The 26,966-nt window shown below is 42.8% G+C and overlaps 1 protein-coding gene across 1 annotated transcript in view; it reads left to right on the top strand.

Moving 5' to 3' along the window:
- LOC112224864 (syntaxin-binding protein 5-like) overlaps window positions 1-26,966 on the top strand; it is a 262,601-nt gene that overhangs the window by 11,792 nt on the left and 223,843 nt on the right. Inside the window, exon 2 of the mRNA XM_042320003.1 lies at window positions 10,656-10,753. Coding sequence (XP_042175937.1) covers window positions 10,656-10,753 — 98 coding nt within the window. The remainder of the gene's footprint in view (window positions 1-10,655; window positions 10,754-26,966) is intronic.

The following is a 26,966-nucleotide window of genomic DNA, read 5'->3' as shown; positions in this document are numbered from 1 at the left end:
TCACAGTCATAATGATCAGCGCTGTCTGTCTCTGGGAGAGGAGACAGCTAGAGATCGGTCCCTCCCACTGACCTTTGACTCTGACTGACACAGAAGGAAAAGGGCAACTGTGGGAGCTATAGGAGGAAGCACCTCCTCTCCCTTCTATAGGAGGAAGCACCTCCTCTCCCTTCTATAGGAGGAAACACCTCCTTCTATAGGAGGAAACACCTCTCCTCCCTTCCTTCTATAGGAGGAAACACCTTCCCTCCCTTCTATAGGAGGAAACACCTCCCCTCCCTTCTATAGGAGGAAACACCTCCCCTCCCTTCTATAGGAGGAAACACTTCCCCTCCCTTCCTTCTATAGGAGGAAACACCTCCCCTCCCTCCCTTCTATAGGAGGAAACACCTACCAGAGGACATTCAGACCAGATGACATTTCTCCAAAAAGTACAATCTTTGTCGTGGTGTGTTTATTTGCATACTATTGTTTGTACAGATGAATGTGGTATCTTCAGGCGTTTGGAAATTGCTCTCAGGGATGAACCAGACTTGTGGAGGTCTACATCTATTTTCTGAGGTCTTGGCTGATTTCTTTAGTTTTTCCCATGATGTCAAGCAAAGAGGCACTGAGTTTGAAGGTAGGCCTTGAAATACATCCACAGGTACACCTCCAAATGACTCAAATGATGTCAGTTAGCCTATCAGAAGCTTTTAAAGCCATGACATCATTTTCTGGAATTTTCCAAGCTGTTTAAAGGCACAGTCAACTTAGTGTATGTAAACTTCTGACCCAATGGAATTGTGATGCAGTGAATTATAAATTAAATAATCTGTAAATAATTGTTGGAATAATGACTTGTGTCACAAAGTAGATGTCCTAACAGACTTGCCAAAACTATAGTTTGTTAACAAGAAATGTGTGGAGTGGTTGAAAAATGAGTTTTAATGACTCCAACCTAAGTGATTGTAAACTTCTGACTTCAACTGTAGGTGTGACGTTACTTAGTAAAGTATTTGTCATCGTCACATCAATCAGATGTAATGTGACTAACATCTCATTAGATCGATATGTCACCCTTTATAAAGCACATGTTTATATTCATATTCGACACAGAGGGTTAAGTCACATTTGACATTGGTGATTACGGCACACAGTTATACCACTCTCCGTATTTTCAAGCATAGTAGTGGCTGCGTCATGTTATGAGTATGCTTGTAATCAGTACTTGGGGTGTTTTTCAAGATAAAAAAAAATGGAATGGAGCCAAGCACAGGCAAAATCCTAGAGGAAAATCTGGTTCAGTCTCGTTGCCTGCAGAAACTGAGAGGATTTATTCATCTTTCAGCAGGACAATAAGCTAAAACACAAGGCCAAATCTACACTGGAGTTGTTTACCAAGACGACAGTGAATGTCCCTGAGTGGACGAGTTACAGTTTTGACTTAAATGTACTTGAAAATCTATGGCAAGACCTCTCCACAGCAATAGCCCATGGGAAAGGAGAGAGAGAGAGAGAGGGAGAGAGTATCTCTCCACAGCTATAGCCCATGGGATAGGAGAGAGAGAGTATCTCTCCACATCAATAGCCCATGGGAAAGGAGAGAGAGAGAGAGAGAGAGAGAGAGTATCCAATACCATGACTGTAAAAGTGAACTTTCAGTCAGAACCTCAGACCTTGAGTGTGGGGTGTGGGGGAGCATATATATATGTGTGTGTGTGAGAGACGGCCCAACCCCTGACTCCACTTTTATCAACACTATGCAAAAATGCTATGCATTGGCCTCATTGTGATATGCCTGAGCGTTTTCTTTTCGCTCGCCTGCAACTGAGAGGCGCCTGTATATTCGTAGTGACTGGGTGTATTGATACACCAACCAAAGTGTAATTAATAACTTCACCATGCTTAATGGGATATTCAATGTCTACTTTTTTTTACCCATCTACCAATAGGAACCCTTCTTTGCGAATCATAGAAAGACCTCAGTCACTGTCTGACTGAGGGAACTCACAATTCATTGTATGTGTGGGGTACAGAGATGAGGTAGTCATTCAAACATCATGCTATAAACAATTATTGCACACAGAGTGAATCCATGCAACTTATTACGTGACTTGTTTCAGCACATTTTTACTCCTGAACTGATTTAGGCTCCTTGCCATAACAAAAGGGGTTGACTACTTATTGACTCAAGACATTTCAGCGTTTCATTTTTAATTAATTGGTGGAAAATGTCTAAAACCATCTTTCCACTTTACGGGGTATTGTGTGTTGACCAATGACACGACATGGACAGACCCAGCTGTGATGTGGATGAGGCGTTGTGGCCAGACCCAGCTGTGATGTGGACGAGGCGTTGTGGCCAGACCCAGCTGTGATGTGGACGAGGCGTTGTGGACAGACCCAGCTGTGATGTGGATGAGGCGTTGTGGCCAGACCCAGCTGTGATGTGGACGAGGTGTTGTGGACAGACCCAGCTGTGATGTGGACGAGGTGTTGTGGCCAGACCCAGCTGTGATGTGGACGAGGTGTTGTGGACAGACCCAGCTGTGATGTGGACGAGGTGTTGTGGCCAGAACCAGCTGTGATGTGGACGAGGCGTTGTGGCCAGACCCAGCTGTGATGTGGACGAGGCGTTGTGGCCAGAACCAGCTGTGATGTGGACGAGGCGTTGTGGCCAGAACCAGCTGTGATGTGGACGAGGCGTTGTGGCCAGAACCAGCTGTGATGTGGACGAGGCGTTGTGGCCAGACCCAGCTGTGATGTGGACGAGGCGTTGTGGCCAGAACCAGCTGTGATGTGGACGAGGCGTTGTGGCCAGAACCAGCTGTGATGTGGACGAGGCGTTGTGGCCAGAACCAGCTGTGATGTGGACGAGGCGTTGTGGCCAGACCCAGCTGTGATGTGGACGAGGCGTTGTGGCCAGACCCAGCTGTGATGTGGACGAGGCGTTGTGGCCAGACCCAGCTGTGATGTGGACGAGGCGTTGTGGCCAGACCCAGCTGTGATGTGGACGAGGCGTTGTGGCCAGACCCAGCTGTGATGTGGACGAGGCGTTGTGGACAGACCCAGCTGTGATGTGGACGAGGCGGTGTGACCAGACCCAGCTGTGATGTGGACGAGGCGTTGTGGCCAGACCCAGCTGTGATGTGGACGAGGCGTTGTGGACAGACCCAGCTGTGATGTGGACGAGGCGTTGTGGCCAGACCCAGCTGTGATGTGGACGAGGTGTTGTGACCAGACCCAGCTGTGATGTGGACGAGGTGTTGTGGCCAGACCCAGCTCTGATGTGGACGAGGTGTTGTGGCCAGACCCAGCTGTGATGTGGACGAGGTGTTGTGGCCAGACCCAGCTGTGATGTGGACGAGGTGTTGTGGCCAGACCCAGCTGTGATGTGGACGAGGTGTTGGCGTTGTGGCCAGAACCAGCTGTGATGTGGACGAGGCGTTGTGGCCAGACCCAGCTGTGACGTGGACGAGGCGTTGTGGCCAGACCCAGCTGTGATGTGGACAAGGCGTTGTGGCCAGACCCAGCTGTGATGTGGACGAGGCGTTGTGGCCAGACCCAGCTGTGATGTGGATGAGGTGTTGTGGACAGAACCAGCTGTGATGTGGATGAGGTGTTGTGACCAGACCCAGCTGTGATGTGGATGAGGTGTTGTGGACAGAACCAGCTGTGATGTGGATGAGGTGTTGTGGACAGAACCAGCTGTGATGTGGATGAGGTGTTGTGGACAGACCCAGCTGTGATGTGGATGAGGTGTTGTGGACAGAATCAGCTGTGATGTGGATGAGGTGTTGTGGACAGACCCAGCTGTGATGTGGATGAGGTGTTGTGGACAGAACCAGCTGTGATGTGGATGAGGTGTTGTGGACAGACCCAGCTGTGATGTGGATGAGGTGTTGTGGACAGAACCAGCTGTGATGTGGATGAGGTGTTGTGGACAGAACCAGCTGTGATGTGGATGAGGTGTTGTGGACAGAACCAGCTGTGATGTGGATGAGGTGTTGTGGACAGAACCAGCTGTGATGTGGATGAGGTGTTGTGGACAGAACCAGCTGTGATGTGGACGAGGCGTTGTGACCAGACCCAGCTGTGATGTGGACGAGGCGTTGTGGCCAGACCCAGCTGTGATGTGGACGAGGCGTTGTGGACAGACCCAGCTGTGATGTGGACGAGGCGTTGTGACCAGACCCAGCTGTGATGTGGACGAGGTGTTGTGGCCAGAACCAGCTGTGATGTGGACGAGGCGTTGTGACCAGAACCAGCTGTGATGTGGACGAGGCGTTGTGGACAGACCCAGCTGTGATGTGGACGAGGTGTTGTGGACAGACCCAGCTGTGATGTGGACGAGGCGTTGTGGACAGACCCAGCTGTGCGGCAAGATGCTGCCTAATTATTTTTCTTGCCTCTTTTTTTCTATATATTCTTTCTGCAATTTTCTTTTTTCAGTTGACTGTTTTTTTTGTGAGCATATTTTTGTTCAGTCCAATGTAAATATATCTGCTGTGCGTATGTTGCACTGACTTTTTTGGTGAAAAATTAAAAATAAAATTTCAACAGCATGTGTGTGTATCTGCAAATATTTCTGTGCATCTGAAGAATCTTCTAGAATTTGAACTATTTTAGTATTATGGCAAAGCATCCTAAAGATGAGAGTGCTTTTCATTATGCCCAACAGTGTGTAGTTGGTTAGACAAACATCTGGTAATATGAATGAACTGTGTGCCCATTTCGTGCTAATGTTTGATTTTGATATATGTAGTTTTGGTTGCAGTGCTTCATTTTTCAGGATATTAGTATATAGAGGTATTTTGCAGTTTGGGTGTGTAGTTTTGTGAATTGTGTTAAGTATTTTGATAAAACCAGCCCCGTTTGCAAAATTGTGTTTTAGCAATTGGGAAAAACTGTAACAAGTAAACATTACATTCACAAAAGTTAAAAAAGAATAAAGACATTTCAAATCTCATTATGTCTATATACGGTGTTGTAATGATGTGCAAATTGTTCCAGTACAAAAAGGGGAAATAAATAAGCATAAATATGGGTTCTTCACTGGTTGCCCTTTTCTTGTGGTCACATTTTGCTGCTGTTATTGTACACTGTGGTATTTCACCCAGAAGATTTGGGAGTTTATCAAAATTGGATTTGTTTTTGAATTCTTTGTGGGTTTGTGTAATCTGAGGGAAATATGTGTCTCTAATATGGTCATACATTTGGCAGGATGTTAGGAATTGCAGCTCAGTTTCCACCTCATTTTGTGGGCAGTGAGTACATAGCCTGTCTTCTCTTGAGAGCCATGTCTTCCTTCGGTGGCTTTTCTCAATAGCAAGGCTGTGCTCACTGAGTCTGTACATAGTCAAAGCTTTCCTTAAGTTTGGGTCAGCCACAGTGGTCACCTATTCTGCCACTGTGTACTCTCTGTTTAGGACCAAATAGCATTCTAGTTTGCTCTGTTTTTTTGTTAATTCTTTCCAATGTGTTAAGTAATTATCTTTGTGGGGTTGTGGGCAGTGCAGTTGCCGTACCAGGCTGTGATACGACCCGACAGGATGCTCTCAATTGTGCATCTGTAAAGGTTAGTGAGGGTTTTCGGTGACAAGCCACATTTTTTCAGCCCCCTGTGGTTGAAGAGATGCTGTTGTGCCTTCTTCACCATGATCAGACTCAGGATGGGGGAGTCGTCACAGAGTTGTCCTGCTGTTCCTTCTCTTTAATCCCGTAAAAGTCCTGCTGGATCTGCATGAGGATGCCCTGCACCATTACTGAGTTTCCACCCTGGGCCAATACCCTCTCTCTTGACATAGGGGTAGCGTACTCTTATAGCTGTGTGCCACCCTCTCTCTTGACATAGGGGTAGTGTACTCTTATAGCTGTGTGCCACCCTCTCTCTTGACATAGGGGTAGTGTACTCTTATAGCTGTGTGCCTCCCTCTCTCTTGACATAGGGGAAGTATACTCTTATAGCTGTGTGCCACCCTCTCTCTTGACATAGGAGAAGTGTACTCTTATAGCTGTGTGCCACCTTCTCTCTTGACATAGGGGTAGTGTACTCTTATAGCTGTGTGCCATGCCAGGGGATGGTCTGTGTGAAAAATTAAGTTGCTAACATGCCCCTCTTTGAAGCAGTCAGAAAATAGTGTCTCTGGATTGTCCTTGAGGTACTTTATTGTAATGACCTATCCACAGGGATAAGCCATGGGGGTTTCAAAGGCCTCTGCATTTGGGTTGGAGTGGGGCTGTGCAACTCTCCTGCCATTGTTAGGCTGAAGAATGTTCACACCTCTCACCTCACACTTCAGTGCTAATTGAAGTTACAGCCAGATCTGTCCTAGCAGCTTGGTAGCCTTATTTGTTAAGCTTTATATAACAAAATTACCTAGAAATTATTGTAGTTAACTTTTTGTCTCCAGAAGTAGCTTCGGACTGAATATTACTCACTCAGCTTTGTGTTGGATGGTATTTCCAGGTTCCGCTGTGTTTCTTCTGCAGGTTTTGGTTTCGTCAGATCTTTTCTTGATTGACCCTGGTGGTAATAGTCCATTCAGGGTAATTCTCCCCAAAATCAAGGTTTTAGGTATGGCATCTTTATTTGGATTTAAGGTTTTGATGTTGATGTATATTGTTTAACAATTCAAGTTTATATACATTTATCCAACTAATTATATATTTTTGCAGAAGAACTCAGCAGCCCATGAGCTCACTTACCTCTCTCTCTCTCTCTCTCTCTCTCTCTCTCTCTCTCTCTCTCTCAATTCAATTCAATTCAATTAAATTCAAGGGGCTTTATTTGCATGTGTTAACATTACCAAAGCAAGGGAGGTAGATAATATACAAAAGTGAAATAAACAATAAAAATGAACAGTAAACATTACACATATAGAAGTTTCAAAACAATAAAGACATTACAAATGTCATTATGTTTATATACAGTGTTGTAACAATGTACAAATGGTAAAGGACACAAGATAAAATAAATAAACATAAATATGGGTTGTATTTACAATGGTGTGTGTTCTTCACTGGTTGCCCTTTTCTCATGGCAACAGGTCACAAATCTTGCTGCTGTGATGGCACACTGTGGAATTTCCCCCAGTAGATATGGGAGTTTATCAAAATTGGGTTTGTTTTTGAATTCTTTGTGGATCTGTGTATTCTGAGGGAAATATGTGTCTCTAATATGGTCATACATTGGGCAGGAGGTTAGGAAATGCAGCTCAGTTTCCACCTCATTTTGTGGGCAGTGTGCAGATAGCCTCTCTTCTCTTGCGAGCCATGTCTGCCTACGGCGGCCTTTCTCAATAGCAAGGCTATGCTCACCGAGTCTGTACATAGTCAAAGCTTTCCTTAAGTTTGGGTCAGTCACAGTGGTCAGGTATTCTGCCACTGTGTACTCTCTGTTTAGGGCCAAATAGCATTCTAGTTTGCTCTGGCTTTTTGTTAATTCTTTCCAATATGTCAAGTAATTATCTTTTTGTTTTCTCATGATTTGCTTGGGTCTAATTGTGCTGCTGTCCTGTTTGTGTTTGTGAACAGGACCCGCTTGATTTAGGAGACTCTTCTCCAGGTTCATCTCTCTGTAGGTGATGGCTTTGTTATGGAATGTTTGGGAATCGCTTCCTTTTAGGTGGTTGTAGAATTTAACGTCTCTTTTCTGGATTTTGATAATTAGTGGGTATCGGCCTAATTCTGCTCTGCATGCATTATTTGGTGTTCTACGTTGTACACGGAGGATATTTTTGCAGAATTCTGCATGCAGAGTCTCAATTTGGTGTTTGTCCCATTTTGTGAAATCTTGGTTGGTGAGCGGACCCCAGACCTCACAACCATAAAGTGCAATGGGCTCTATGACTGATTCAAGTATTTTTAGCCAGATCCTAATTGGGTATGTTGAATTTTATGTTCCTTTTGATGGCACCAGATCATCAGCAAACAGTAGACATTTGACTTCGGATTCTAGTAGGGTGAGGCCGGGTTCTGCAGACCTTTCTAGTGCCTGCGTCAATTCGTTGATATATATGTTGAAGAGGGTGGGGCTTAAGCTGCATCCCTGTCTCACCCCACGGCCCTGTGTGAAGAAATTGGTGTGTTTTTTGCCAATTTTAACCGCACAGTTGTTGTTTGTGTACATGGATTTTATAATGTCGTATGTTTTACCCCCAACACCACTTTCCATCAATTTGTATAGCAGACCCTCATGCCAAATTGAGTCGAAGGCTTTTTTGAAATCAACAAAGCATGGTTTGTTTGGTTGTCAATTAGGGTGTGTAGGGTGAATACATTGTCTGTTGTATGGTAATTTGGTAAAAAGCCCATTTGACATTTGCTCAGTACATTGTTTTCATTGAGGAAATGTACGAGTCTGCTGTTAATGATAAAGCATAGGATTTTCCCAAGGTTACTGTTGACGCATATCCCACGGTAGTTATTGGAGTCAAATGTGTCTCCACTTTTGTGGATTGGGGTGATCAGCCCTTGGTTCCAAATATTGGGGAAGATGCCAGAGCTGAGGATGATGTTAAAGAGTTTTAGTATAGCCAATTGGAATTGGTTGTCTGTATATTTGATCATTTCATTAAGGATACCATCAACACCGCATGCCTTTTTGGGTTGGGTGTTTTTTTGTTGTTACCCTGTAGCTCATTCAAGGTAATTGGAGAATCCAGTGGGTTCTGGTAGTCTTTAATAGTTGATTCTAAGATTTGTATTTGATCCTGTATATGTTTTTGCTCTTAATTCTTTGTTTTTGAGCGAAAAAGATTGGAGAAGTGGTTTACCCATACATCTCCATTTTGTATGGATAATTATTTGTGTTGTTGTTTGTTTAGTGTTTTCCAATTTTCCCAGAAGTGGTTAGAGTCTATGGATTCTTCAGTTACATTGATCTGATTTCTGACATGCTGTTCCTTCTTCTTCTGTGGTGTATTTCTGTATTGTTTTAGTGATTCACCATAGTGAAGGCGTAGACTCAGGTTTTCTGGGTCTCTATGTTTTTGGTTGGACAGGTTTCTCAATATCTTTCTTAGATTTTTGCATTCTTCATCAAATCATTTGTCATTGTTGTTAATTTTCTATTTGAGATTTTTAGATTTGATAGGGAAGCTGAGAGGTCAAATATACTGTTAAGATTTTCTACTGCCAAGTTTACACCTTCACTATTACAGTGGAACATTTTACCCAGGAAATTGTCTAAAAGGGATTGAATTTGTTGTTGCCTAATTGATTTTTGGTAGGTTTCTACACTGCATTCCTTCCATCTGTAGCATTTCTTAATGTTACTCAGTTCCTTTGGCTTTGATGCCTCATGATTGAGTATTGCTCTGTTCAAGTGGACTGTGATTTATCTGTGGTCTGATAGGGGTGTCAGGGGGCTGACTGTGAACACTCTGAGAGACTCGGGGTTGAGGTCGGTGATAAAGTAGTCTACAGTACTACTGCCAAGAGATGAGTTATAGGTGTACCTACCATAGGAGTCCCCTCGAAGCCTACCATTGACTATGTACATACCCAGCGTGCGACAGAGCTGCAGGAGTTGTGACCCGTTTTTGTTGATTATGTTGTCATAGTTGTGCCTAGGGGGGCATATGTGGGAGGGAATGCTGTCACTTGCAGGCAGGTGTTTGTCCCCCTCTGTGCTGAGGGTGTCAGGTTCTTGTCCGGTTCTGGCATCTGTGTCTCTCTCTCTGTCTCTCTCTCTGTGTCTGCGTCTCTCTGTCTCTGTGTTTCTGTCTCTGTATCTCTCAATTCAATTGCATTTAAATTCAAGGTAAGGTCATTATTGGCATGGGGAACATATGTTTACATTGCCATTGTAAGTGAAGTAGATAATACACAAAAGTGAAATAAACAATACATGTTTTTACAGTAAACACAAAAGTTCTAAAAATATAAAGACATTTGAAATAGTTATACTAACGTATACTGTAGCAAGCTGTCTGGGTCTCCTGGGAGGTCAGTAAGTAACATGTAGATTATATATAGATACATAGTTTATATAGATTATGGCCAGTGCTGGTATGATTATTACTATAGATTCTGTGCAGCGACTATATTATCAGTATAGATTCTGGGCAGTGACTGTAGGCCCCGGGCAGTGGATTTCAGCACCACTTCTAGTGGACAGCACCCGTGCAGATTTTAACTTTTGTCTAATTTTCCTGTGGAAAGAGGCGCTGAATATTTCAGCACCATGGAGAGAACCTTAGTGTGGATTCTCTTGATGTTCCATTGGATTCTCTTGATGTTAATCCATTCTAGAAGCCCCTTCTTTTAAAATTTTTTTTTTTTTTTACAATTTCTGATCTGTCATGGATCTTCATATTTTATTTGACCTTGTGTGTGCCTGTGTCTATTTGTCTGTGTGGTGTGCCTGTGTCTATTTGTATGTGTGTGTGCCTGTGTCTATTTGTATTTGTCTGTGTGTGTGCCTGTGTCTATTTGTCTGTGTGTGTGCCTGTGTCTGTTTGTCTGTGTGTGTGTGCCTGTGTCTATTTGTCTGTGTCTATTTGTCTGTGTGTGTGCCTGTGTCTATTTGTCTGTGTGTGTGCCTGTGTGCTGTGTGCCTGTGTCTATTTGTCTGTGTGTGTGCCTGTGTCTATTTGTCTGTGTGTGTGCCTGTGTCTATTTGTGTATTGAATGTGAATGTTAATGTTATTGTTTTTTTTCCATTCCAGACGGTACGCCATGGCTTCCCCTACCAGCCCACCTGCCTGGCATTCGACCCCGTCCAGAAGATCCTAGCCATCGGCTCCAGAACAGGAGGCATACGGATGTATCCTTTCCTTTGCCCCCGCTCTACTCTTTTTATCCCTCTCTTCATCCCTCCTCTCCTCCGCTGTTGTCACGGCTGTCATATCGCGGAGTCAAACCTGTCTGTTTGCCAGCTTGTGCTCCCAGGAGGCACCTGAGCCTTCTTGCGCCCCCAGGTAGGAGTTTATACTTTCATATAGCCAGTGTCATCAGGGAGAGAGGGAGGGAGGGAGAGAGAGAGAGACTGTCTGTCTGTACTGAGAACACCTCTCTTCCTCTCTCTTTCTTGTCCCTGTCCCTATCTGTCGGTCTCTTCCTCTGTCTCCCTCTTTCTCTCTGGACCTTCAGCAGATGCTTTGATGAAACGCTGACTGGCTCAGATTTCTGTTTGATGGAGAGGAGACCCCATGACTGAATGATCATTAGCATTGAGAGGCTAAGCACAAATATCACAGCTCTCATGTGGCCCATCGCCCAGTCCATCCTTCTATTCCATTATTTTTTACCCCTCTTTCTTTTTTTCTCTCTCGTTATGTCTCTCATTCTCCCTCCCTATCTTGTTCTCTATCTTCTCTTTCTTCCATTTTTTTTCTATCCCCTCTCTCTCCTTCTCCCTCATCCTTCTTTTCTACTTGTCATTTGAAAGTGTCCAGGTATAGACTCGGGTATGTAATTCCCAAACTGGGGTACGCGCAATGCCGTCGGTGGTACGCCAAATAAAAATTTGATTCACATATTTTTTTAAATAAAATAAAATACTATACATTTGGGTGAGGCTTTCTTCTCACCTGAGTACCCTGAGTACCCTGAGTACCCTGAGTACCCTCGTTTCACTGCTTGCATCAGTTACCTGACATGGAATGGATTTCCTGTGTAGTACTCTGTGTTTCCCGAAGTTTGTTCTGATCTGTGAAGAGACCCCTGGTGGTATGTCTTGTTGGGTATGTATGGGTGTCTTGGGGAGCTGTGTGCTAATCATTTGAATAAACATCCTGGTATTTTTCAAAATGTCAATGCTTCTCACAAAGACAAGTAGTGATGCAGTTAATCATCTCCTCTACTTTGAACCAGGAGAGATTGACATGAACGCCTCTGTGTAAATTTAAGGGCCAGCCGTGTTGCTCTGTTCTGGGTCAAATGTTTGTGGCTTTGAACATATGACTGGGCAGTAGTCCAAGTGCAACCAAACTAGGGCCTGTAGTTCTTGTTTTGTTGGTAACCTTGTAAAGGACGCAGAGCAGCGTTTTATTTTAAAATACGTCTCCTAAGCTACTGTTGCATCACTGTGTTTCGACCATGACAGTTTTACAATCCACCAAGCAGCTTAGTCATCTCACTTTGCTCAATTTCCATATTATTCATTACAAGATTTAGTTGAGGTTTAGGGTTTAGTGAATGATTTGTTCCAGTACAATGCTTTTAGTTTTTGACATATGTAGGACCAGCTTATTACTTGCCACCCGTTCTGAAACTGACTGCAGCTCTGTGTTAAGTGTTGCAGTGATTTATCTTGCTGTGGCAGCTGACGTGTATAATGTTGAGTCATCGTCATAGTTACAGTGCATTCGGAAAGTATTCCGAGCCCTTACCACTTTTTTCCACATTTTGTTACGTTACCGCCTTCTACACACAATACCCCATAATGACAAAGTGAAAACAGTTTTTTTAGTAATGTTTGCAAATGTATGAAATACATTTTTTTTAAATGAAATACCTAATTTATGTAAGTATTCAGACCCTTCACTATGAGATTCGAAATTGAGTTCAGGTGCATCTGTTTCCATTGATACTCCTTGAGATGTTTCCACAACTTGATTGGATAAACCTGTTTATATAAGGTCCCACAGTGCATGTCAGAGCAAAAACCAAGCCATGAGGTTGAAGGAATTGTCCCTAGAGCTCCGAGACAGGATTGTGTCGAGGCACAGATCTGGGGAAGGGTACCAAAACATTTCTGCAGTTTTGAATGTCCTGAAGAACACAGTGGCTTCCATCATTCTTAAATGGAAGAAGTTTGAAACCATCAAGACTCCTCCTAGAGCTGACCGTACCGGCCAAACTGAGTAATTGAGGAAGAAGGGTCATGGTTAGGGAAGTGACCAAGAACCTGATGGTCACTCTGACAGAGCTACGGAGTTCCTCTGTGGAGATGCGAGAACTGTCCAGAAGAACAACCATATTTGCAGCACTCCACCAATCAGGTATTTATGGTAGAGTGGCCAGACGGAAGCAACTCCTCAGTTAAAGACACATGACAGCCAGCTTGGAGTTTGCCAAAAGGCACCTAAAGGTTTCTCAGAGCATGACTAACAAGATTCTCTGGTCTGAATGAACCAAGATTGAACTCTTTGGCATGACTGCCAAGTGTTACATCTGGAGGGAGGAAAACAATTACCATCTCTATGGTGAAGCATGGTGGTGGCAGCATCATGCTGTGGTGATGTTTTTCAGCGGAGACTTCGAGACTAGTTAGGATCGAGGGAAAGATGAGCAGAGCAAAGTACAGAGAGATCCTTGATAAAATCCCGCTCCAGAGCGCTCAGTACCTCAGACTGGGGCAAAGTTTCACCTTCCAACAGAACAACAACCCTAAGCACACAGCCAAAACCACGCAAGAGTGGCTTCGGTACAAGTCTCTGAATGTCCTTGTGTGGCCCAGCCAGAGCCCGGACTTGAACCCGATCGAACATCTCTGGAGAGACCTGAAAATAGCTGTGTAATGACGCCCCCATCCAACCTGACAAACTTTTTTTGCTTTGTCATTATGGGGTATTGTGTGTAGATTGATGAGGGGGGGGAAAAGATTTAATCCATGAAAAAATAGGGCTGTAAGGCAACAAAATGTGGAAAAGGTCAAAGGGGTCTGAATACTTTCCGAAGACACTGTAGATAAGTTTTCTTCAGTGGCAGTAATCATTAGTAAATATTAGAAAAAGTAAGGGGCCTAGACAGCTGCCCTGGGGAATGCCTGACTCTACCTGGATTATGTTGGAGAAGCTTCCATTAAATAATAACTTCTGTGTTCCGTTAGACAGGTAACTCTTGATCCACATTATAGCGGGGGGTGTTAACCTTTACCACATACGTTTTTCCAGCAGCAGACTAAGATCCATAATGTCATAAGCTGAAGTCTAACAAAACAACTCCCACAAGCGTCTTCCTACCAGTTTTAATTCAGCCAATCATCAGTCATTTGTGTAAGTGCTGTACATGTTGAATGCCCCTCCTTATACGCCAGTTGATGATTTTTTTTTATTGTGAAACAGCATTGTATCTGGTCAGGGCATGGCTTTCAATCAGCCTTTCTGTATCGCTATTCATTAAATCTCTCTGACCCTGTGTTTTCTTCTGCCTGCTAACTGTAGCAGCACACTGACAGTCTGTCTCTGTTTCTGTGTGTGTGTGTGTGTATCAGTCTGTTTCTCTCTCTCTGTATCAGTCTGTTTCTCTCTCTCTGTGTGTGTGTGTGTGTGTGGGGTGTGTGCGCATTTGTATCAGGTCGTCTCTGTGTTTGTGTTTAACATTGCTGTTATCCTGCCGTGCCATACTGGATGTGAAACAGAATGGCTTTTCAATAAAGGTCAGGTAATAGAATCCTGTTTTGTCTGGAGGGCAGTCACTTCTCATCCAAAAAAACACACCAACCTGTCCACGACGACCGCTCTCTCTCTCTCTCTCTATTCAATTCAATTCAAAGGGCTTTATTGGCATGGGAAACATACAGTATGTTAACATTGCCAAAGCAAGTGGAATAGATAATTAACAAAAGTGAAATAAACAATAAAAAAATGAACAGTAAACATTACACTTATAACATTTCCAAAGGAATAGAGACATTTCAAATATCATATTATTTCTATATACTTGTAATTATGTGCAAATAGTTCAAGTACAAAAGGGAAAACAAATAAACTTACATTTGGATTGTAATAAATAAGCATAAATATGGGTTGTATTTACAATGGTGTTTGTTCTTCACTGGTTGCCCTTTTCTTGTGGCAACAGGTCACACATCTTGCTGCTGTGATGGCACACTGTGGTATTCACCTAGATATTGGAGTTTATCAAAATTGGATTTGTTTACAAATTCTTTATTGGTCTATGTAATATGAGGGAAATATGCGTCTCTAATATGGTCATACATTTGGCAGGAGGTTAGGAAGTGCATCTCAGTTTCCACCTCATTTTGTGAGCCAGGTCTGCCTAGGGCAGATAGTTAACTGGTATTGTCCTAACTCTGCTCTGCATGCATTACTTTGTTTTTTACGTTGTAAATTGAGGATTTTTCCGCAGAATTCTGCATGCAGAGTCTCAATTTGTTGTTTGTCCCATTATGTGAATTTTTGGTTGGTGAGCGGACCCCAGACCTCACAACCCTAGAGGGCAATGGGTTCTATAATTGATTTGAGTTTTCTTTAGCCAGATCCTAATTGGGATTTTATTTATTTATTTATGATCTAATTTCATATTCCTTTTTATTACATGTTTTATATATTTATTTTTTCATATAAATACAAGAAATTATTACCCTTTTGAGTTATTATAAAATGTTATCTGATCTTCATTTAAGTCACAACAATAGACAAACCCAGTCTGCTTAAACTAATAAACACACAAATGATTGTATTTTTTCTTGTCTATATTGAATACATCATTTAAAACATTCACAGTGTAGGTTGGAAAAAGGTATGTGAACCCCTAGGCTAATGACTTCTCCAAAAACGAATTGGAGTCAGGAGTCAGCTAACCTGGAGTCCAATCAATGAGACAAGATTGGAGATGCTGGTAAGAGCTGCCTTAAAAAACACTCACTGAGTTTGCTATTCACAAGAAGCATTGCCTGATGTGAACCATGCCTCGAACAAAAGAGTTCTCAGAAGACCTACGTTTAAGAATTGTTGACTTGCATAAAGCTGGAAAGGGTTACAAAAGTATCTCTAAAAGCCTTGATGTTCATCAGTCCACGCTAAGACCAAGTGTCTATACATGGAGAAAGTTCAGCACTGTTGCTACTCTCCCTAGGAGTGGCCGTCCTGCAAAGATGACTGCAACAGCGCACGATTTAAGATTTGTTGACTTGAATAAAGCTGAAAAGGGTTACACAACTATCTCTAAAAGCCTTGATGTTCATCAGTCCATGGTAAGACAAATTGTCTATAAATAGAGAGTTTATAGACAAGTTCAGCACTGTTGCTACTCTCCCTAGAAGTGGCCGTCCTGCAAAAATGACTGCAACAGCGCAGAATGCTCAATGTGGTTAAGAAGAATCCTAGAGTGTCAGCTAAAGACTTACAGAAATCTCTGGAACATGCTAACATCTCTGTTGACGAGTCTACGATACATAAAACACTAAACAAGAGTAGTGTTCATGGGAGGACACCACGGAAGAAGACACTGCTGTCCAAAAAAACCCATTGCTGCACGTCTGAAGTTCTCAAAAGTGCACCTGGATGTTCCACAGCGCTACTGGAAAAATATTCTGCGGACAAATGAAACTACAGTTGAGTTGTTTGGAAGGAACACACAACACTGTGTGGGGAGAAAAAAAGGCACAGCACACCAACATCAAAACATCATCCCAACTGTAAAGTATGGTGGAGGGAGCATCATGGTTTGGGGCTGCTTTGGTGCCTCAGTGATAGGACAGCTTGCTATCATCGACAGAAAAATGAATTCCCAAGTTTATCAAGACATTTTGCAGGAGAATGTAAGGCCATCTGTCCGCCAATTGAAGCTCAACAGAAGTTAGGTGATGCAACAGAACAACAACCTAAAAGACAGAAGTAAATCAACAACAGAATGGCTTAAACAGAAGAAAATATGCCTTCTGGAGTGGCCCAGTCAGAGTCCTGACCTTCTGGAGTGGCCCAGTCAGAGTCCTGACCTCAACCTGATTGAGATGCTGTGAAATGACCTCAAAAGAGCGGTTCACACCAGACATCCCAAGAATATTGTGGAACTGAAACAGTTTTGTAAAGAGGAATGGTCCAAAATTCCTCCTGACCATTGTGCAGGTCTGATCCACAACTACAGAAAATGTTGGTTTGAGGTTATTGCTGCCAAAGGAGGGTCAACCAGTTATTAAATCCAAGGGTTCACATACTGTTTCTTCCAACTTTATATATTTATTACTCCATATGTGTCATGACTCCGACCGATGGTGGCTCCCCTTCCCGTTCGGGTGGCGCTCGGCGGTCGTCGTCGCCGGCCTACTAGCTGCCACTGATTCTTTCCTCCCCCTCCTTATGTGTTTACTGAGTACACCTGTTTTGAGTTGGTGATAATTAGTGAGGCTTGATTAGTCAGCCGGCCCACCTGGTTCTTTGTGCGGGATTGATTATTGTAACCCTGGTGTTTGCATTAGATGTACATGTTCGTATATTTAGTGCAAGACTGTTTTCGTTTCCCTGTGTCTGGTGCATTTGGTTTGAGCACCCGTAAGTGGGGTGACCGTAGTTCACCGTGTGATTTCACCCTCACGACACCCAGGACCTTACAATATACAAACGTATACATACGAACAACAGCTGATGTTCCTTTTAATGTCGTAGAAGGGCCTTCTTGCCTTGTCTCTCAGATTGTTCACAGCCTTGTGGAAGTTACCTTAGGTGCTGACGGCCGAGGTATGTATAGGTTTTTGTGTGCGCTACGGCAACGGTGACTAGATAGAATTTGTATTCGTGGTCCCTGTCTAACTGAACCTTTTTTGCAACAGCACATCACTGTGGAAATAATGGTTTTGTTGCTCATTTTAACTTGTTGTTTTTGTGTGCATTGATTTAATAATGTCATATTTTATTTCTCCCAAAACTGCTTTCAATCAGTTTGTATAGCAGATCTTCATGTCAAGTTGAGTCAAAAGCTTTTTTGAAGTCAAGAAAGAATGAGAAGATATTGCTTTTGTTTTGTTTGTGAATGAGGGTGTGCAGGGTGAACACGTGGTAATTGAGTAAAAAGCCAATTTGATATCCGCTCAGTACGTTGTAGGAGTCTGCTGTTAATGTTAATGCAGAGGATTTGCCCACTGTAGTTATTGGGGTCAAGTTTGTCTCCACTTTTGTTTATTGGGGTGAACAGTTGTTGGTTCCAAATATTGGGGAAGATACCAGAGCTGAGGATGAGGTTAATCTCTCTCTTTCTCTCTCTTTCTCTCTCTCTTTCTCTTTCTCTCTCTTTCTCTCTCTCTTTCTCTCTCTTTCTCTTTCTCTCTCTCTTTCTCTCTCTCTTTCTTTCTCTTTCTCTCTCTCTTTCTCTCTCTCTTTCTCTTTCTCTCTTTCTCTGCTCTTTCTCTCTCTTTCTCTCTTTCTCTCTCTTTCTCTTTCTCTCTCTTTCTCTCTCTCTCTCTTTCTCTCTCTCTCTGTCTCTATCTTTCTCTCTCTCTCTAATTAAATTCAAAGGGCATGATTGGCATGGGAAAGAAATGTTTACATTGCCAATGCAAGTGAAATATATAATAAACGAAAGTGAAATAATGTGGATATTGATGCCACTGCTCTGTTCCATTTGTGGAGTGGCTGAATGAGGTGGAGAAAGGTTGAGAGAGAGAGAAGAGACAGAGACCGAGACCAAGACAAGTCGAAGAGACAAGTCGAAGAGACAGAGAAGAGACAAGTCAAGGAGACAGAGAAGAGACAAGTCAAGGAGACAGAGAAGAGACAGAGAACGTCCAACATTTATTATTTCCTTTTTTCTCCACAGTACACATTCTACGACTAATTTTGACCTGATGGCTTAACTAATAGCCACGTTGCTGTATGGAACCTCATTTTACACTGTGAAAAGACCTTGTGGTTCAAATCAATGTTGCTTGGATTCAACATATTCTCTCCAGACACACAAAGATCCAAGGCCAGCTGTAGGAGGAAAAACATGTATCGTGTACGTCACAGACTGAGGCAGATTCCTTGGAAATCAAATCAGTTTTTTTAAGACAGTGTTTGTAACAGATTGAATATGTATGTCGTGTTGAAGGCTGACGGCCTGTTCCCCGTCTAGGTATGTGTTCACAAGGTCTGTAGCTATATGTCCTTCCTCGCGGTGGCAGCTCTGGGATTAATAACAGATTCACTAAATGGAGCAACACAAGGTCTGCAGGTATGTCCTTCATCGCGGTGGCAGCTCTGGGATTAATAACAGATTCACTAAATGGAGCAACACAAGGTCTGCAGGTATGTCCTTCCTCACGGTGGCAGCTCTGGGATTAATAACAGATTCACTAAATGGAGCAACACAAGGTCTGCAGGTATGTCCTTCCTCACGGTGGCAGCTCTGGGATTAATAACAGATTCACTAAATGGAGCAACACAAGGTCTGCAGGTATGTCCTTCCTCGCGGTGGCAGCTCTGGGATTAATAACAGATTCACTAAATGGAGCAACACAAGGTCTGCAGGTATGTCCTTCCTCACGGTGGCAGCTCTGGGATTAATAACAGATTCACTAAATGGAGCAACACAAGGTCTGCAGGTATGTCCTTCCTCACGGTGGCAGCTCTGGGATTAATAACAGATTCACTAAATGGAGCAACACAAGGTCTGCAGGTATGTCCTTCCTCGCGGTGGCAGCTCTGGGATTAATAACAGATTCACTAAATGGAGCAACACAAGGTCTGCAGGTATGTCCTTCCTCACGGTGGCAGCTCTGGGATTAATAACAGATTCACTAAATGGAGCAACACAAGGTCTGCAGGTATGTCCTTCCTGCGGTGGCAGCTCTGGGATTAATAACAGATTCACTAAATGGAGCAACACAAGGTCTGCAGGTATGTCCTTCCTCACGGTGGCAGCTCTGGGATTAATAACAGATTCACTAAATGGAGCAACACAAGGTCTGCAGGTATGTCCTTCCTCACGGTGGCAGCTCTGGGATTAATAACAGATTCACTAAATGGAGCAACACAAGGTCTGCAGGTATGTCCTTCCTCGCGGTGGCAGCTCTGGGATTAATAACAGATTCACTAAATGGAGCAACACAAGGTCTGCAGGTATGTCCTTCCTCGCGGTGGCAGCTCTGGGATTAATAACAGATTCACTAAATGGAGCAACACAAGGTCTGCAGGTATGTCCTTCCTCGCGGTGGCAGCTCTGGGATTAATAACAGATTCACTAAATGGAGCAACACAAGGTCTGCAGGTATGTCCTTCCTCGCGGTGGCAGCTCTGGGATTAATAACAGATTCACTAAATGGAGCAACACAAGGTCTGCAGGTATGTCCTTCCTCACGGTGGCAGCTCTGGGATTAATAACAGATTCACTAAATGGAGCAACACAAGGTCTGCAGGTATGTCCTTCCTCGCGGTGGCAGCTCTGGGATTAATAACAGATTCACTAAATGGAGCAACACAAGGTCTGCAGGTATGTCCTTCCTCACGGTGGCAGCTCTGGGATTAATAATGGTCAGGAAACATTCGTTATTTTGCCCATTTTTTGGGGCCCAAAACAGTCTCCATCCATACATTTTTTTATTGTGAGACCTGTGGGTGTCCGAGAGCAAAACAACTGGCATCTACATATTTGTGAGAGTCTTATTTTCCTTTGAGGGGTCCTGATAGATTTGAAACCGTTTGGATATGTTATAGTCATAACACTAACACTACCCAGTCATAACACTACCCATTCTTTACACTACCCATTCATAACACTACCCATTCTTAACACTACCCATTCTTAACACTACCCCTTCTTAACACTACCCATTCTTAACACTACCCATTCTTAACACTAGCCATTCTAAACACTACCCAGCCATAACACTACCCCTTCTTAACACTACCCATTCTTAACACTAGCCATTCTAAACACTACCCAGCCATAACACTACCCATTCTTAAACCTACCTAGTCATAACACTACCCATTCTAAACACTACCCATTCTTAACACTACCCAGCCATAACACTACCCATTCTTAACACTACCCATTCTTAACACTACCCATTCTTAACACTACCCATTCTTAACACTACCCAGCCATAACACTACCCAGCCATAACACTACCCATTCTTAAACCTACCTAGTCATAACATTACCCATTCTAAACACTACCCAGTCTAAACACTACCCATTCTAAACACTACCCATTAACACTACCCATTCTTAACACTACCCAGCCATAACACTACCCATTCTAAACACTACCCATTCTTAACACTACCCAGCCATAACACTACCCATTCTTAACACTACCCATTCTTAACACTACCCAGCCATAACACTAACCAGCCATAACACTACCCATTCTTAAACCTACCTGGTCATAACATTACCCATTCTAAACACTACCCAGTCTAAACACTACCCATTCTAAACACTACCCATTCTAAACACTACCCAGCCATAACACTACCCATTCTTAACACTACCCATTCTAAACACTACCCATTCTAAACACTACCCAGTCATAACACTACCCATTCTTAACACTACCCATTCTTAACACTACCTATTAACACTACCCAGTCTAAACACTACCCATTCTAAATACTACCCATTCTAAACACTACCCATTCTTAACACTACCCAGTCATAACACTACCCATTCTAAACACTACCCATTCTAAACACTACCCAGCCATAACACTACCCATTCTAAACACTACCCAGTCTAAACACTACCTATTCTTAAGCCTACCTAGTCATAACACTACCCATTCTTAAGCCTACCTAGTCATAACACTACCCATTCTAAACACTACCCATTCTTAACACTACCCATTAACACTACCCAGTCATAACACTACCCATTCTAAACACTACCCATTCTTAACACTACCCATTAACACTACCCAGTCATAACACTACCCAGTCTAAACACTACCCATTCTTAACACTACCCAGCCATAACACTACCCATTCTAAATACTACCCATTCTTAACACTACCCATTAACACTACCCATTCTAAACACTACCCATTCTAAACACTACCCATTCTAAACACTACCCAGTCCTAACACTACCCAGTCCTAACACTACCCATTCTTAACACTACCCATTAACACTACCCAGTCCTAACACTACCCATTCTAAACACTACCCATTCTAAACACTACCCAGTCCTAACACTACCCAGTCTAAACACTACCCAGTCTAAACACTACCCATTCTTAACCCTACCTAGTCCTAACACTACCCAGTCCTAACACTACCCCTTCTTAACACTACCCATTCATAACACTACCCATTCTTAACACTACCCATTCTTAACACTACCCATTCTTAACACTACCCAGTCCTAACACTACCCAGTCCAAACACTACCCAGTCCTAACACTACCCATTCATAACACTACCCAGTCCTAACACTACCCAGTCTAAACACTACCCAGTCTAAACACTACCCATTCTTAACCCTACCTAGTCCTAACACTACCCAGTCCTAACACTACCCATTCTTAACACTACCCATTCATAACACTACCCATTCTTAACACTACCCATTCTTAACACTACCCATTCTTAACACTACCCATTCTTAACACTACCCAGTCTTAACACTACCCAGTCCTAACACTACCCAGTCCTAACACTACCCAGTCCTAACACTACCCATTCATAACACTACCCATTCATAACACTACCCAGTCCTAACACTACCCATTCATAACACTACCCAGTCCTAACACTACCCAGTACTAACACTACCCATTCATAACACTACCCAGTCCTAACACTACCCAGTCCTAACACTACCCATTCATAACACTACCCATTCATAACACTACCCAGTCCTAACACTACCCAGTCCTAACACTACCCATTCATAACACTACCCAGTCCTAACACTACCCAGTCCTAACACTACCCATTCATAACACTACCCAGTCCTAACACTACCCATTCCTAACACTACCCATTCCTAACACTACCCAGTCCTAACACTACCCAGTCATAACACTACCCAGTCATAACACTACCCAGCCACAACATGACCCAGTCACAACACTTCCCAGTGATATATTGTCACTATATCTCGTAATGTAACATGAAAATAACTATAATTAAATGTGCTTCTCTATAATGTTAAATTGCATTTACTGTGCCTCCCATCAGGCAGTAACACATTTGGTAAAATGGAAATACCACTGTGACCTCCTTTCAACCGCACAAACAACAACTCCAGTTGCGCAGCCCAATGACAGACTTGTGTGTGTGTGTTTGTGTCTGTGTGTGTGCATGCGTGTGTGTCTGTGTCTGTGTGTGTGCATGCGTGTGTGTCTGTGACTTTGTGTGTCTGCGGGTGTGTGTGCACATCATAATGAACATTATTAATGGCTATAGTGGGTATTTGGCTAGAAATGTAACACATGAGTTGCCATACACTACATAATTAAGTTTACAGTGTGATTTTCACACTGACCGTGACACCTTCTGCTCAACCTTCTGCTGGTTGAGTCTCATTGTGGAGAGTAAAGGGTTAAGTAGGGGAATATGAACTAATGGACAGGGTTGAGACATTGTTTACAATCTTTGAACCTAATGCGCGCTCTCTCTCTCTGTCTCTCTCTCTGTCTCTCTCTGTCTCTCTCTGTCTCTCTCTCTCTGTCTCTCTCTCTCTCTGTCTCTCTCAATTCAATTCAATTCAATGGGCTTTATTGGCATGGGAAAGATGTGTTAACATTGCCAAAGCAAGTGAGGTAGATAATATAAAAAAGTTAAATAAACAATAAAAATTAACAGTAAACATTACACATACAGAAATTTCAAAACAATAAAGACATTACAAATGTCATATTATACATATATATATATATATATATATATATATATATATATATATATGACAATATAAATATATACACACAGTGTTTTAACAATGTACAAATGGTTAAAGAACACAAGGGAAAATAAATAAGCATAATATGGGTTGTATTTACAATGGTGTTTGTTCTTCACTGGTTGCCCTTTTCTTGTGGCAACAGGTCACAAATCTTGCTGCTGTGATGGCACACTGTGGACCTTCCCCCAGTAGATATGGGAGTTTATCAAAATTGGATTTGTTTTCAAATTCTTTGTGGATCTGTGTAATCTGAGGGAAATATGTATCTCTAATATGGTCATACGTTGGACAGGAGGTTAGGAAGTGCAGCTCAGTTTCCACCTCATTTTGTGGGCAGTGTGCACATAGCCTGTCTTCTCTTGAGAACCAGGTCTGTCTACGGCGGCCTTTCTCAATAGCAAGGCTATGCTCACTAAGTCTGTACATAGTCAAAGCTTTCCTTAAGTTTGGGTCAGTCACAGTGGACAGGTATTCTGCCACTGTGTACTCCCTGTTTAAGGCCAAATAACATTCTAGTTTGCTGTTCTGTTTGTTAATTCTTTCCAATGTGTCAAGTAATTATCTTTTTTGTTTTCTCATGATTTGGTTGGGTCTAATTGTGCTGCTGTCCTGGGGCTCTGTGGGGTGTGTTTGTGAACAGAGCCCCAGGACCAGCTTGCTTAGGGGACTCTTCTCCAGATTCATCTCTCTGTAGGTGATGGCTTTGTTATCGAAGGTTTGGGAATCACTTCCTTTTAGGTGGTTGTAGAATTTAACGTCTCTTTTCTGGATTTTGATAATTAGTGGGTATTGGCCTAATTCTGCTCTGCATGCATTATTTGGTGTTCTACGTTGTACACGGAGAATATTTTTGCAGAATTCTGTATGCGGAGTCTCAATTTGGTGTTTGTCCCATTTTGTGAAATCTTGGTTGGTGAGTGGACCTCAGACCTCACAACCATAAAGGGCAATGGGCTCTATGACTGATTCAAGTATTTTTAGCCAGATCATAGTTGGTATATTGAAATGTATGTTCCTTTTGATGGCATAGAATGCCCTTCTTGCCTTGTCTCTCAGATCGTTCACAGGTTTGTGGAATTTACCTGTGGCGCTGATGTTTAGGCCAAGGTATGTATAGTTTTTTGTGTGCTCTAGGGCAACAGTGTCTAGATGGAATTTGTATTTGTGGTCCTGGCGACTGGACCTTTAAATCTCTTACTGAGATGTACTGTCAGGGCCCAGGTGTGACAGAATCTGTGCAGGAGATCTAGGTGCTGCTGTAGGCCCTCCTTGGTTGGTGACAGAAGCACCAGATCATCAGCAAACAGTAGACATTTGACTTCGGATTCTAGCAGGGTGAGACCGGGTGCTGCAGACTTTTCTAGTGCCCGTGCCAATTCGTTGATATATATGTTGAAGAGGGTGGGGCTTAAGCTGCATCCCTGTCTCACCCCACGACCCTGTGTGAAGAAATGTGTGTTTTTTTGCCCATTTTAACCACACAATTGTTGTTTGTGTACATGGATTTTATAATGTTGTATGTTTTACCCCCAACACCACTTTCCATCAATGTATATCCATCCATGTATAGCAGACCCTCATGCCAAATTGAGTCGAAGGCTTTTTTTAAATCAACAAAGCATGAGAAGACTTTGCCTTTGTTCTGGTTTGTTTGGTTGTCAATTAGGGTGTGCAGGGTGAATACATGGTCTGTTGTACGGTAATTTGGTAAAAAGCCAATTTGACATTTGCTCAGTACATTGTTTTCATTGAGGAAATGTACGATTCTGCTGTTAATGATAATGCAGAGGATTTTCCCAAGGTTACTGTTGACGCATATCCCACGATAGTTATTGGGGTCAAATTTGTCTCCACTTTTGTGGATTGGGGTGATCAGTCCTTGGTTCCAAATATTGGGGAAGATGCCAGAGCTAAGGATTATGTTAAAGAGTTTTAGTATAGCCAATTGGAATTTGTTTGTCTGTATTTTTGATAATTTCATTAAGGATACCATCAACACCACAGGCCTTTTTGGGTTGGAGGGTTTTTATTTTGTCCTGTAACTCATTCAAGGTAATTGGAGAATCCAGTGTGTTCTGGTAGTCTTTAATAGTTGATTCTAAGATTTGTAATTGATCATGTATATGTTTTTGCTCTTTATTCTTTGTTATAGAGCCAAAGAGATTGGAGAAGTGGTTTACCCATACATCTCCATTTTGGATAGATAATTATTTGTGTTGTTGTTTGTTTAGTGTTTTCCAATTTTCCCAGAAGTGGTTAGAGTCTATGGATTATTCAATTACATTGAGCTGATTTCTGACATGCTGTTCCTTCTTTTTCCGTAAGTGTATTTCTGTATTGTTTTAGTGATTCACCATAGTGAAGGCGTAGACTCAGGTTTTCCGGGTCTCTATGTTTTTGGTTGGACAGGTTTCTCAATTTCTTTCTTAGATTTTTGCATTCTTCATCAAACCATTTGTCATTGTTGTTCATTTTCTCCAGTTTTCTATTTGAGATTTTTAGATTTGATAGGGAAGCTGAGAGGTCTCAGCTTCTACTGCCAAGTTTACACCTTCACTATTGCAGTGAAACATTTTACCCAGGTAATTGTCTAGAAGGGATTGAATTTGTTGTTGCCTAATTGTTTTTTGGTAGGTTTCCAAACTGCATTCCTTCCATCTATAGCATTTCTTAATGTTACTCAGTTCCTTTGGCTTTGATGCCTCGTGATTGGGAATTGCTCTGTTCAAGTAGACTGTGATTTTGCTGTGGTCTGATAGGGGTGTCAGTGGGCTGACTGTGAACGCTCTGAGAGACACTGGGTTGAGGTCAGTGATATACAGTACTACTGTAAGAGTAGAGATGAGAGAGATGAGCTATAGGTGTACCTACCATAGGAGTCCCCTCGAAGCCTACCATTGACTATGCACATACCCAGCATGCGACAGAGCTGCAGGAGTTGTGACCCGTTTTGTTTGTTATGTTGTCATAGTTGTGCCTAGGGGGGCATATGTGGGAGGGAATGCTGTCACCTGCAGGCAGGTGTTTGTCCCCCTGTGTGCTGAGGGTGTCAGGTTCTTGTCCGGTTCTGGCATTTAGGTCGCCACAGACTAGTACATGTCCCTGGGCCTGGAAATGATTGATTTCCCCCTCCAGGATGGAGAAGCTGTCTTCATTCAAATATGGGGATTCTAGTGGGGGGATATAGGTAGCACACAGGAGGACATTTTTCTCTGTTAAGATAATTTCCTTTTGAATTTCTAGCCAAATGTAAAATGTTCCTGTTTTGATTAATTTAATAGAGTAAGTTAGGTCTGCTCTATACCAAATTAGCATACCCCCTGAGTCCCTTCCCTGTTTCACACCTGGTAGTTTGGTGGATGGGACTACCAGCTCTCTGTAACCTAGAGGGCAACCAGTGGGTCCAACTCCTCTATACCATGTTTCTTGCAGGATGACAATGTCTGTATTACCGATTTCTT

The sequence above is a fragment of the Oncorhynchus tshawytscha genome, linkage group LG03 (assembly GCF_018296145.1).
Source record: "Oncorhynchus tshawytscha isolate Ot180627B linkage group LG03, Otsh_v2.0, whole genome shotgun sequence".
NCBI lineage: Eukaryota > Metazoa > Chordata > Actinopteri > Salmoniformes > Salmonidae > Oncorhynchus > Oncorhynchus tshawytscha.
This window is presented reverse-complemented; position numbering and strand designations above follow the sequence as displayed.